Source organism: Camelus ferus, chromosome 16 (assembly GCF_009834535.1).
Source record: "Camelus ferus isolate YT-003-E chromosome 16, BCGSAC_Cfer_1.0, whole genome shotgun sequence".
NCBI classification, from domain to species: domain Eukaryota; kingdom Metazoa; phylum Chordata; class Mammalia; order Artiodactyla; family Camelidae; genus Camelus; species Camelus ferus.
Window position 1 is genome coordinate 12,365,080 of NC_045711.1, and position 13,920 is coordinate 12,378,999.

The window sequence follows — 13,920 nt, forward strand, 5'->3', positions numbered from 1 at the left end:
CTCAGGAGAATATCTGCAAGCAGGCCTTCCTCCTCTGCAGGGAGGAGCCTCATAAATCCTTCTTCACAAGAAGCTTTTTTATCTTCATTAGAACTGACTTCTCAGGAAAATCCTTCTCCAGAATTTATTTTCCCCTTCAGACCCCACTGCAGGAAAGGCAACTGTGCCGGAAGGCACTATCTCTGAAGTCACTGCCCTTATGGATGTTTCCAGCACGTATTCTGTTGCTGCAGACAACTTTATGCCAACTGTTCAATACATCCACGAAACACAATGGAAATACCACAACGTGGGCACTGAATTACCCTCTAAACGCACTGGCTTCACTTTCCCAGGGCTTTCATCCTTGGGTGATCAGTTTGAAATGCAGGTAAACCAGCAGCTATGGTCCCTCATCCCCAACAATGACATGAGAAGGCTCATTTCTTATGTGATCTGAACTTTGAGAATGGACTGCTCTGAGACCTACATGAAGCTGGCCTGTGCCAAGTTCTTCTCCAGAACAGGCCTCCTGATAAAGCTTCTCAGTGAGCACCCAAAAGTAAAGGTGTCCCAGGCAGAGGGGGATACCGACCTATGGAAAACCGAGAACTACATCAGTGAGAGCACAGAAGCCCAGAGTGAACAGACAGGGCAGGAGTCACATGAGGTGAGGACAGTGCCCGAAATACAGGGACCTGGACTTTTACTCAGTGTAGGACATGCCATTAAAGTGCCAAAGCAGGAAGACCAGGGGCTCCTGGCCTATTTCTTATCTTACCCATGACCCTGGCTAAGACAGTGATCTCCCACTTTGCTCATTTAGAGAATGGTGCCACTATTCCTAGGGGGGCTTTAATACACAAGATGAATTGTAGAAGAAAATGCTAATTATAACATTAGTAACACATTAGATCTGATAATGTTCTTTAAGAACCTACAAGCTACTAACCTGAAGGGATGGGGTTTAGAGTAGTTTAAGAATAGTTTGCTAAGGGGGAGGGTATACCTCAAGTAGTAGAGCACATGCTTAGCATGCACGAGGTCCTGGGTTCAATCCCCATCACTTCCTCTAAAAATAAATAAATAAACCTAATTACCTCCCACCCACCCCCCAAAAAAGAAGAGTTAGCTAGTGTCTGAATAGGTTTAAGAATAGTTAAATTTCATCTTTTCTCTTTGTTTTTTTTAAAAAATTATTCTTCATTTTTTTTAGCTCACAGAAGAAGTTCCAGAATATGGCTATAAGAACACTCATCTTGGCAATATCAGTATCTGCGACTGCAGTAGTGGCGGTATTGATTATAATTTTCTGCCTTATTGAGCCACTAAGGACAACAATTCAGATTCAGAACCCACAAACTAAAAATCACAGCTACTTTTCCACCTACCACTACTCAGTAGTCCTCTTCAGTCACAAGGGCTGAGATGGGCTTTGCTCATTTATGGAAAAGTATACACCCGGGATTCTTAAAGGAACTCCAGTCCCAGGGGATCTCTGGAATTGAACCCAAGATAACAAGCCATTAGACTATTTTGAAAAGTTGAGTTTATAAAAGGTCTGAGTTGACATGGTAGTAAAATTTCTTCAACTCAAAAAACTGCACCTCATCAGTCACTCTCATTCCATCACTGCTGTCTTTCCTTGTTGGGTGAAATGATGAGATACATCATCTCCACCCTCCTGGAGCCATCAGTCACCCTGGGAGGGCTGGAAGGACATGGCTAAGAGAAGTGTGATCTTGTCGATTCATTTAGGTTTACTTACCATCTTTCTTCTCTGGTGTGTAAGACATTGTGTAGATAGTTGCCATCAAAACACTGCAAGTAAAATCCTGCATCAGGCTACTCTAAAGTGCGTCCTTTTGTTCTAATTCTGTTCTCACCACATAGCCTTCCGGTTGTGCCTCAGTGTGCCGTGGAGGCCTGTCTCTGCAGAAGGAAGTTCTCTGCTTGTGTAGACACAGAAGCCCAGTCTGTAGAACAGATGTATTTCTCACTGACAGGTAATAATTTGGCATTCTGATTTCTGATCAATCCTGTGATACTGATAAAGTGAGGCTGCCTTGATAGGAAGATGAGAGATCCCTCTCAGTGAAGACAGAGTCTGGTTTCTGAGCCTAGGAACCTGGGGACAAGAGTGGGGTCAGCTTTCTAGTCATTTTCATTGCCCAGACTGTATCCCCTGATCTCCAGGTGGCATATGGCCTTGTGCTTTGGTAGAATTTCTATAAACTCCTCTCTTATTGCTTTAAGTTGCTCTGTAGTTTAACCTTGCATTTGTATTTATTTATATCATTTCGTTATTTACTCTCCCCACTTAGATGATAAATTTTTTCCGGATAGGGACCATGCAGTGTTTTTCCTAAAGTTGACAATAATGATGTTCAGTGGAAGAGAGATGAGGCATTATGTCAATTCCACAATGAGGAATAATGCAACATAATATTTGAAGTAGCATAGAGAGCCCAGCAATAGACAGACCCATGTGTTCTTTAGACTTTGGAAATGTCATGTTTAATATTCTAATCAATGGGAGAAAATGAATAAATGGTAATAGAACAGCTGCCTAACTACTTAGGGGAAAGGGAACAGCAGGTCCCCATTTCTCACCTTAAACGTATCTCTGTAAACATGAAAGAAAAGAACTCATAAAAGTATTAGAAGAAAATAGAAGCAATATGTTTATAATCTTGTGGTGGAAAAGAGCTTTCAGAGCGGATGCCACAGGCAGAAACCTTTGGCAAACTTGACCACCTTGCCTGTGACACCAACTTAGCATTGACCTATGCCAAGCACTGGACAAAGAGTTTTCCATCTATTGTCTGATTTGTTCCCCACAATCCTGTGAGGATGGCAGTACCATCCTTGTTTCATAGATGGAGGACATCGGCTTAAGGACCCAGTGACAAAACCAAAAGCAGAAGCCAGTTTCACCTGACTGTAAAGCCTGAGCTCCTTACTCCACTCTTCTGTCTCGTCCCCTTAGAGAAATTGGGAAGTGTTTGAAACACTGAAAATCAATGAAAGTAAAGAGTTTTATAAATGAACAGGAAGAAGACAGACAATCCAGGGGAGGAGAGGGCAAGGGCTAGGAAGAGCAGCTGTCTGTTGACAGTCTGTCCCCATATCTGCCCGTCCTCGTGGCGAGCGGGTTTTGTCAGACAGGCCTTTTGTCACGTCATGGCGTAAAAATAGTCTCTGATGCTTTCTTGTAGTACTTTTACAATCTGCCTAGAATTTGTTTTGTTTGTTAGTGTAGTTGAGTTAGGGGATCTAACTTTTTCCTCCTCCGTGAAAATTGAATTGTTTCAAATTTTTCTATGAATGGTTCGTCCTTCACTAATCTAAAAATATTGTCTTTATCTGGACTCTGTTCTATTGATCCAATTATCTTTTCCTATACCAGTACCAGTACCACACTGCCTAATTCCAGTTGCTCTGGAACATATTTTGTAAATGGTAGGGTAAACTCCTGCTCTTTGATCATCTTTTTCACACATTTAATAACTATTCTTGCATGTTTTCTCTACCAAATGTCAACTAGCCAGGCTTTGTTGAAAATTTATCTTGGGTTTAAATAGGATTGCATTGAATTTGTAGGTTAATTTGAGAATTGGTATCTTTACAACATTCTGGGAGGATGGTGTCTCATGCCATATGCTCATTTTTCATTTTAACATCCTTCAGCAGAGTTTTAATGCTTTCATCACATAGGTCTTATACATTCTTGATTTAGTTTATCCCTAGGAACTTTATGCAGTTTTGTTGATACTGTAAATGGAATATTTCTTCTATTTCTTAGTCTTCTGTGTTATATAGGAAAGTTTCTGAGGTTTATGTGTTGATCTCTTGATTTTGTATGTAGCCATCTTCCTGAATTCTCATATTGCTTCCAACCTAAAGGTTGTCCATCATTTCATATGTAAATATGCTTGTCTCTTCCTTTCCAGTATTTTTCTTACCGCAGTGATGAGGACCTCCTCAACAGTGACCAGTAGTGGTCATATGATAGGCATCCGACTCTTGTTCTTGGCTTTAAAACAATGCTTAGGTTTCTGGTAGACACTTTTATTTTGTTTTCCTACTTCTAAGAATTTTTATTGGGAATTATCTGTCGAATGTTACCTAAAACAATAAAATGTATTGCCAGCTGCGTGCAAGATCCTAAGTTAGGCACTGTGAAAGAGGCAAAGGATTATTAAACAAGAGAGCATTCCTTCCACAAAAAAGTCATCGTCTCAATGAGTAGGTAAGACTTAAAATAAAAAGGAATGAATAAAGATTTGGAGATAGTCATTGTGATGAATAATTCTGATCATGTTTCTTCCAAAACAGATTTATTCTCACAGAACAGCAGCAAAGGGTGATTAAAAAAAGCTTAAGGTAAGTACTACTCTGGTAGTTTTTTTTTTAATTTTTATTTTTTTGTTTTACTTTTGTTGGGGAGGTAATTAGGTTTATTTATTTTTAACAGAGGTACTGAGGATTGAACCCAGGACCTCATGTATGCTAAGCTGCTCACTCTACCACTGAGCTGTACCCTCCCCTTAGTCTGGTAATTTTTAAAGTAGAACTAGAGGAGAACTTAGAGCTCATCTATTTCAATCTCTTCAGTTTACAGTGAAGAAACCACAAAAGGCAGGAAGAATATTTATTTATCGTAATGCTTTACCCTAATTTACCAGCAAAACTAGCTCCCCAGCCAAAGCTGAGTTGGAATGGGACAGGCACAGATGCCGCTGCTTTTCCTAGTCCTTTAAGGAAGGAAAGGGGAGGGGGAGAGGGAGAGGTTTTGGTTGTTACCTGTTCCTGCTGGTGGTGGGCTGGGCCAGTGGCCTTCTTGGAGGTTCTGGGGTAGGGAAGGCCACATGGTTCTAGAACTTGACCAGCCTCACTCAAAGTTGTTGGAAGGTAGAATATATGAATCCTTCCTAGAAAGTGACAGGAAAACTTCACTTGTCATCCTACTGGTTTTCAGGTCCCCACACTATTCTCGTTATCCAAACTGCATAGAATTTTTACTGGGAGAAACTTTAGACAGTAGTTTGTTTCTTTTATATTAAGGAAATGGAGAAAGAGAAAGGGAAAAGGTCCTGCCCCATGGCCATACTGCTAGTGAGTATCAAAAGGAAGATGCTTCCTTTCCACTGAGGCCTTCATTGATCACACTGTGCTTGGGCTGTGAGCTACAGTTTACATCACAAATTAGTACCGCATACTATATAGACACAAGGAGTTTCTAAAACAAACTTATTATGCACTCTGATTTTTTTTTCCTATTCTATGTATATTCAAAAAAATATTTTAGCAAAACAAAATGACAACCTATGGAATGGGAGAAAATTTTTGCAAAAGATGAAATCGACAAAGGCTTGATCTCCAGAATATATAAGCAGCTCATACGACTTAATAAGAAAAAAACAACCCAATCCAAAAATGGGCAGAAGACCTAAACAAGCAATTCTCCAAGGAAGAACTACAAATGATCAATAGGCACATGAAAAAATGCTCAATATCACTAATTATCAGAGAAATGCAAATCAAAACTACGATGAGGTATCACCTCACACCAGTTCAGAATGGCCATCATTCAAAAGTCCACAAATGACAAATGTTGGAGAGGCTGTGGAGAAAGGGGAACCCTCTTACACTGCTGGTGGGAATGCGGTTTGGTGAAGTCACTGTGGAAAACAGTATGGAGATTCCTCAGAAGACCAGGAATAGTCTTACCATATGACCCAGGAATCCCATTCCTGGGCATATATCCAGAAGGAACCATTCCTCAAAAAGACACCTGCACCCCAATGTTCATAGCAGCACTATTTACAATAGCCAAGACATGGAGACAGCCTAAATGTCCATCAACAGATGACTGGATAAAGAAGGTGTTGTATTTTTATACAGTGGAATACTATTCAGCCATAAAATGGCAACGTAATGCCATTTGCAGCAACATGGATGTCCCTGGAGAATGTCATTCTAAGTGAAGTAAGCCAGAAAGAGAAAGAAAAATACCATATGAGATCGCTCATATGTGGAATCTTAAAACAAAAAAAACAAAAACAGAAATGGACTCATAGACATAGAATACAGACTTGTGGTTGCCATGGGGAAGAGGGGTTGGAAAGGACAGACTGGGAGTTTGAAATCTGTAGATACTGACAGGCATATGTAGAATAGATAAGATTATACTGTATAGCACAGGGAAATATATACAGGATCTTGTGCTGGCTCACAGCAAAAACAATGTGACAGTGAATATATGTATGTTCATGTATAACTGAAAAATTGTGCTCTACACTGGAAATTGACACGTAAAATTACTATAACAAAAAAATGTAAAAAAAATATTTTGTGTTTCAGTTCTGGTCATGGCCTTTAAACTGATTTCACAATTCACTTATGCATCGGTGATGGCCTGCAGTGTGAAAGTCAGGGAGTTAGATAACTTTGCTGGTTGGACTCAGGGGTTTACTTGGTGTGATTCAACTTATAGGGTAAAGCAGCCAGGAAAATAGGAGCACCTCCCCCCCCCAGCCCCCAGCAAGTGTTGCATGTGAGACTAAGTCTTAAGAGGACTGGTGTAAAAGACTTCCAGAGAGTCACGTGCTTCCGCCCAGCACGGCTATGCAGTGTCTTCTCTGCACAAGGGCACTTGGCAGGGCCAAGAAGGCTAGTGGGGCTAAAAACTGATCTCCATGCCAAGCCACGTGCAAAGGCCTCTCCAGAGACACTGGGGGGCCATGTCGGACGGACGTGGAAAGTTTCGGGAAGCCCAGTGTGCATGGAATTATCAGGGTCGGGGGCTGTGGTGCTTTTGCTCATATTGACTGAGGTTCCCATTTAGTCCTACTAAGACCAGACAGACGCACTGTGAGATGTGGAACGTGGCAAGCATCACTATTTGTATGTGTTTTCTTCCAAGGGGCTTTCAGTTTCTTCTGCGTAGGAAATGCTCGGGAAAGTGAGAGTCAGGTAAATTTGAGATAAAGTACTGTTGCCGGAGAAAGCAAGGGAGATGCAGAATTAATATTCCCCTTTTTGTGTTCTAGAAGGGCTTTTTCTGGAGAAGGTGGCCACTTTGGCTCAGGGATGTGTACAGACCTCTCAGTGCCATGTGCAAGAAAAATATGGCACAGAAGCTACATGACAGGGAGTCTTCTAATGAGGAAGAGATTTTCAGTAAGGATGCGAGGTAAATGATCAAGGACAACTTAAAGTTCTCATCTAAAATGAGGAAATAATGAAAAATTTCATTGTTCTTTTCAAGAGTAAAAGCCTAGACTTTTTCCTTATCCTGGGGCACCCGGAGATGGTGCAGTGGAGGTGGTTCTGACCACAGAGCCTGGAGAGCCGCGTGACGGAAGTGAGACAGCACAGGGGGGCGACACAGTGTGAGCCCCGTCCCGCCTCAGGCCGCCTGCAAGTTTTATTTTATAATACTGCCTTCTCAGCGTTGCTTATAAAATACTTGTTTTTCTCCTATTAACGTGTACAAATTCATAACCAGTTCTAGCCATGTGGTAAGGACTTAAAATGTAAATAGTTGAATATTTATAAGCAAATAACAAGGGCCACAGGCAAGAAAGCAGGGCTGAAGGTAGAATCCCTCATGGTAGCCAGAGGTGACATGGGCACAGGAGGATGACTAGAAGGATGAAGGGCTTCCCTCGCTCGTTTCCCCAGTATAATCAGCCCCTGGAAACTGGAAAGCGAGTTGTGCTCAAGGGGCAGGAATGTGCAGTCAGAACAGCCGGTGCTGAGGTTCTCTGCCCTGCTTTGTCCAGCAGCAGTTACAGTGCAGCTGGCCCCTGCCGGCGGAGGCCCCGCTCACGGGCTTTGGGGCTGCCGGAAGATTTGGATCACTGGGCCTGCCTCCACCCTGAGGCCAAGGCCTGGCTTTTCTCTGAAGCTCTCAAACTTGTGTACAGATGTGTGCCCTGTCTTGGTACAGGGCTCTTCACCCTTTCCAGCTGGTGGAAAATTCACATTGAGTTTTTTTCTTTAAAAAAAAACCCCAACCCTTGGAGAGCTAGCTGGAGGGACAGGATAAAGAAAAATGTGTGAGCGCAGCCATTGCCCAAGATGGCCATCCCCAGGCCTCTCCTGACCCCACTGAGGGTCAGCCACGTGCTGCTCAGCTCCCTCCAGCTCAGCCCAGCACGAAACCTACACATTTCCTGCCTCACCCAGCACAGGCCCGCGGCTGTGTAAGTATGTATTCAAGCGAGTATGTAATGACAGTGCCACCTCCGTCAGCTGCGAGGTTCTGCGACTCCTGCAAAGAATGTCTAATCAGTCACATTTAGTAAGCCAGGGATGATTAAAATGCATTAGTGAGTAAAATTGAATGAGTCAATAACAATGACAACTACAGTGAGGAGGATGATGGCAGCTGTTTACTGAGCACCTGCTCCGGGCCAGGTGTAGTACTAGGCACTTGGGTCACACCATTAGGTCATAAGAACAGGAAGTCCCCATGCCCGCTCAGACTGTAATGAGTGGGGAGTTGATGTCAACAAGAGAGGTGGACACGAAGACAGGGAGCTGATGAGAAACCTGTTATGCTCACTAGACTACTGAGGTCTAGAAGGAGGGAGGGAGGTGGGGGTGTGGAGGTTCCCTGGCTTCTTCAGGGCTGGAAGTCAGCAGGGATTTGAGGAGGGGAGAGGCTAGGCAGAGGGGTGCGAGGATGACTGGAGGCAGGCTGGATTCTCTTGGACACTGGATGGCAGCCCCCCACCCATGGAGGTCAGGGCCTCTCACTCCTGGGGAGCACCAGGTCCAACCAGCTCTGGCTGCTGAGGCCCTGGTGGGAGTGGGATGTTGAGAACTGGGGGACGGCAGTGGGGCACCAGCTTGCAGGAATTGGGGGAGCACACCCGTTCAAGAAGAAGACAAGCCCTGAGGCCTGAAGCAGAAGTGGGAATAGTAGGTCAAGATGAGGCTTTAGGTATTGGAGGGTAATGTTGGAAAGAGAGTTTGGCGCCGCCCTGTGGAGTGTTTTGGGTTGCAGGGTGGCAGGAAATTAAGGCTTCAATCTGTGAACCATATGAAGGCTTTGAGTGGGAGAGGGTCACACCGCAGAATGGTGGAACCTGGCTCCCTGACACATGAGCCACCAGACTAGCCCTGGACTTACTTAACCAGATTCTCAAGATGTTGATTTGTGTACATGTACATTCGAATAATGTATCAACTTAATTTTTTGAATTTTATTTGTTACTGAAGTGTAGTTGATTTACAATGTTAGTTGCAGGTGTACAGCAAAGCAATTCAGTTATACATATATGTACATAGATTTATGTTTTAAAAGAGTAGAAAGAAAAGCACACCTGCCAATTTTATCAAGAAAACAATTGAGACAAGCATGGAAAACAACAGATGGGTGCAAAGGAGCAAACCTATCTCTTGAATGGGCTTCCATTGGGCTTAAGCTTAAGACTGTGTGTTTATTACTTATGCTGAGGATTCAACTGCTTGTATTTTTGTCGGTTGCTCCCGCTAGATCTTAATCAGCTTGAGAACAGTGCCTGAGTTTTGCTTTGTATTCCAAGATTCAAGCCTGCCACCTGGCAGAGAATATTTGCTCAATTGATATTTGTTGACTGGAGTTTTTAAAACTTGATTTTCTCTTCTAAAGCTTGCTCATTGTAGCATGTTTAGAAAACAAACACAATTATAAATAAGAAAATAGAACTCGCCTGAAATTCTATCACCTAGAGAATCACATTTTCGTCCACTTTTCAATGCACATCCCAGAGACCTCTCTGGAGCTGCTGGTTCTCCATGGAACCTCCATGTCCTCTGGGGCCTAGGAATCCAGTCAGCTGCTCCCATGGCCCTGAAGCTGGGCCACCACCCCAGCATTTCTGCTCTGGGGCCTTTCTCCACCTTGGGGTCCACCCCAAGCATCCTCAACTTATCTGGGATTTCTGATTCTGTCTCCCTACCTCGTGGTTTAGCCTGGTGTGGGGAGGGTGGAGTGCAGTCAACAAACACTCACCTCCTACCTAATTAAACTTAACAAGCTTCTGCACAGCAAAGGAAACCATAAGTAAAACAAAATGACAACCTACGGAATGGGAGAAAATTTTTGCAAGTGAAACCAACAAAGGCTTGATCTCCAGAATATATAAACAGCTCATACGACTTAATAAGAAAAAAACAAATAACCCAATCCAAAAATGGGCAGAAGACCTAAACAAGCAATTCTCCAAGGAAGAAATACAAATGATCAATAGGCACATGAAAAAATGCTCAGTATCACTATCAGAGAAATGCAAATTAAAATTACAATGAGGTATCACCTCACACCAGTTCAGAATGGCCATCATTCAAAAGTCCACAAATGACAAATGCTGGAGAGGCTGTGGAGAAAAGGGAACCCTCATACACTGCTGGTGGGAATGCAGCTTAGTGCAGCCACTGTGGAAAACAGTATGGAGATTCCTCAAAAGACTAGAAATAGACTTACCATATGACCCAGGAATCCCACTCCTGGGCATATATCCAGAAGGAACCTTACTTCAGGATGACACCTGCACCCCAATGTTCATAGCAGCACTATTTACAATAGCCAAGACATGGAAACAGCCTAAATGTCCATCGACAGATGACTGGATAAAGAAGTTGGGGTATATTTATACACTGGAATACTATCCAGCCATAAAAACTGACAACATAATGCCATTTGCAGCAACATGGATGTCCCTGGAGAATGTCATTCTAAGTGAAGTAAGCCAGAAAGAGAAAGAAAAATACCATATGAGATCGCGCATATGGGGAATCTAAAAAATAAATAAATACAAAACAGAAACAGACTCATAGAATACAAACTTGTGGTTACCAGGGGGATGGGGGTGTGGGAAGGGACAGACTGGGATTTCAAAATGTAGAATAGATAAACAAGATTGTACTGTGTAGCACAGGGAAATATATACAGGATCTTGTACTGGCTCACAGTGAAAGAGAATGTGACAATGAATGTATGTATGTTCATGTGTAACTGAAAAATTGTGCTCTACACTGGAATTTGGCACAACATTGTAAAATGACTATAACTCAATTAAAAAAATTTTTTTAATAAAAAAAACCCCAAACACTTCTCCATTTCTCCCTTCAGCCTTTTCCTGTCTTAAGAGTGAAGAGTCTGGCTACATCCCATTTACCAGAACCCTTTCCATTTCCCACAGGGCCTACCTAGACTTGGGATATTTAAAACCAGCATAAGACTTTCTTTTTTCTGTGCCTTCAAATAGTACCACCCTTTCCCCAAGGCAGTGAATACAGAACACTTGGAAGAGTAAATGAGAAAAGGATGAAGTTTTAATACGAAAAACGGGGGAAAGGTGGATAGTATTTCAAATTATTATCTTTCTATGCTGGTGAAGGGATCCAAATTATACTACAGTGGCATACAAATTATTTTGAGCTGAAGACATTTGAGAATCAACAGAAATAGAAAGAGGCTTTGTGTGAACCCTCCCTTATCTATCTAAAATCAGAAACTTCTGCGATGGAAACTACCATATATCCCCCTCCAGGGAGTTTCATGGCCTTGAAGAAGACCAGCGCACTTACGTAAACAAACACAAGCGATCTTACCTCCCATAAAAGCCTATTTGGCTTTCCTAAAGAAACCCATTTGTTTTTCCCATAGGAACCTTTTCTCCCCACTCCCTCTCCTCTTAGGTCTATAAACTCCTGTCTTTATGGCTGAACCAAGTTATTTTCTTTGTCTTTTCTAATCCATCATTGTCAATTTAATTTGCAGGCCCCCATGACGAAACTTAAGAGAGTAGAGGAAAAGTTTTTCCTCCCCAATACAAGCAATAATTTTTAGCATTTCCTTAAAATTCTAGGTAGAATTTAGGGACTCCAGCTCCTACAGAGGAATTCTAGTCTTAGACAGCCCATTGCTGTAGGGCAGTTTTGATCAAATCTCCCAATGATTTTTCACAGTATAGTTTGTTTGCTTAAAGCTGAGGAAGAGTGACAAAGGAGACCTGAGGTTTTGGGGAGTGCTGAGGCCAGCTCTGCTCTTGTCTCAATTCTAATTCTAGAAAAAGAGGACACTAGAGGGAAATGTTTGCACATGTACCCTGCATTTCTAGGGCCAGAGCCAATGCAATATTTTGTCTGCCTTTCTTGCATTCTCCTTTGCTTGTTCACTTTTGTTTTCTAATAGTTGGACTCCCACTTGTGCATACTGTTTTCCATCTATGTGACATATAACTCACTACTTAAATATTAGTTTATATTGTAAATATAATCTTTTTTCAGGCCATTAAGCATTCTCATACATCTTAAATTCTGATGGCTGCAGAATATTACATTGCATGGATGTATCATAATTATCTGTAATCAATCCCCTGGGTTTGGACAGTGAGTTTTCCTCTAAAGGTTCTGATATGATACATTATTATTGCATTGAACATCTCCATACAGAAATCTTTGTGCTAGGATCCCAGATTATTTCTTTAGGATGATTTCCCAGAAGTAGAATTAAAGTAGGTTAAAGATTATGCACATTTCTAATTTCTTTTATTTCAACAGAGGTACTGGGGATTGAACCCAGGACCTCATGCATGCTAAGCACACACACAACCACTGAGCTATACCCTGCCCCCTGCTCCAGTAGAGAATTTTACCATTGCTTCTTCCATTCAATATTATAACTTACCTACTTTTCTCATCTTACTTTGATGGCTAGAACTTTCAAGATAATATGAAATAAAAGTGGTGATAATTACTACTCCTGACTTTAATAGAACTACTTCTCATTGTATAATGTTAATTTTTAAATCAGAATGTTACCTTCTGATTTCCTGGTGGACACTAGCAGGTTAAGAAACGATTTCAGAGCAGTTTGGTAGTAAGTGCTATTATTAATATTTTCTTTTGCTTCTCCAGACATCTTTTACCCATTTGCATCTTAGCAGTCAGAAGACACTAGGTAAATGCTTGAGCAGTTCAGATTTCTCTTCTACTGATTCTGTCCCCCTCTCCCCTTTCTTTTTCATGAGCGTTCAAGTTAGAAAAAGGAAAGATACTTACTGCCTCCCAGTGTGTTTCCCAGCCTCAACCAGGTTTTTGTTTCCAAATTAGTAAGATACACTCCATCTTTATATATTTATATATACATACATATATATATATATAAAGAGAGAGACGGGGAAGTCTCTCAGTGGTAACTTCTTTTTAATAACAGCATTATGGAGATATAATTCATATTCCATGCAATTTATCTACTTAAAGTGTATAATTCAATGGTTTTTAGTTTCTTCACAGAGTTGTGCAACCACTACCACGATCAATTTTAGGATATTTTTATCACCCCATAAAGAAACCTTGTACCCTTTAGCCATCACCCTCAACCTTCCCATCCCTTCCAGCTTAAAAAGAAAAAAAGTCACTAATTTACTTTCTGTCTCTATTTGCCTATTCTAGACACTTCATATAAATAGAATTACACAATACGTGATCTTTTGTCTCTGGCTTTCTTTACTTAACATAATGCTTTCAGGGTTCATCCATGTTGTAACATGTGTTAGTACTTCATTTATTTTTACAGCTGAATGGTATTCCATTGTTTTCCCTTGGTATTCATAGGGAATTGGTTCCAGCACACACACACCCACTCCTGCTGCCTCAGATACCAAAATCTGCTGATGCTCAAGTTTCTGATATAAATGTAGGTTATTTTCATATAAACTACACACATCCTTGTGTATACTTTAAATCATCTTTAGATCCCAAATACATTTAAATTCTATGTAAATAGAATACTACTACATAATAGTAAATACTACATAAATAGTTGCCAGTGTGCAGCAAATTCAAGTTTTGCTTTTTGGAATCTTCTGGAATTTTTTTCCAAATAGTTTTGATCCGCAGTTGGTTGACTCCACGGATGTGGAACCAGCCGGTACAGAG

At 41.5% G+C, this 13,920-nt stretch overlaps 1 protein-coding gene across 1 annotated transcript; it reads left to right on the forward strand.

The window, feature by feature from the left end:
- Positions 1-439: 439 nt before the first annotated feature.
- LOC116669313 (leucine-rich repeat-containing protein 37B-like) lies at positions 440-4,365 on the forward strand. Its single transcript, XM_032498735.1, has 3 exons — positions 440-649; positions 1,196-1,274; positions 4,318-4,365. The coding sequence occupies exons 1-3, from the start codon at positions 449-451 to the stop codon at positions 4,347-4,349; spliced, it is 312 nt and encodes a 103-aa protein (XP_032354626.1). The 5' UTR covers positions 440-448; the 3' UTR covers positions 4,350-4,365.
- Positions 4,366-13,920: the final 9,555 nt, after the last annotated feature.

Excerpts from the sequence above, each read along its gene's own strand:
- LOC116669313 (XM_032498735.1), top strand. The coding sequence starts at position 449 with ATGGACTGCTCTGAGACCTACATGAAGCTGGCCTGTGCCAAGTTCTTC. Across the intron at positions 650-1,195 it reads CAGGGCAGGAGTCACATGAG|CTCACAGAAGAAGTTCCAGA; the intron begins GTGAGGACAGTG and ends CATTTTTTTTAG. Across the intron at positions 1,275-4,317 it reads CTGCGACTGCAGTAGTGGCG|ATTTATTCTCACAGAACAGC; the intron begins GTATTGATTATA and ends CTTCCAAAACAG.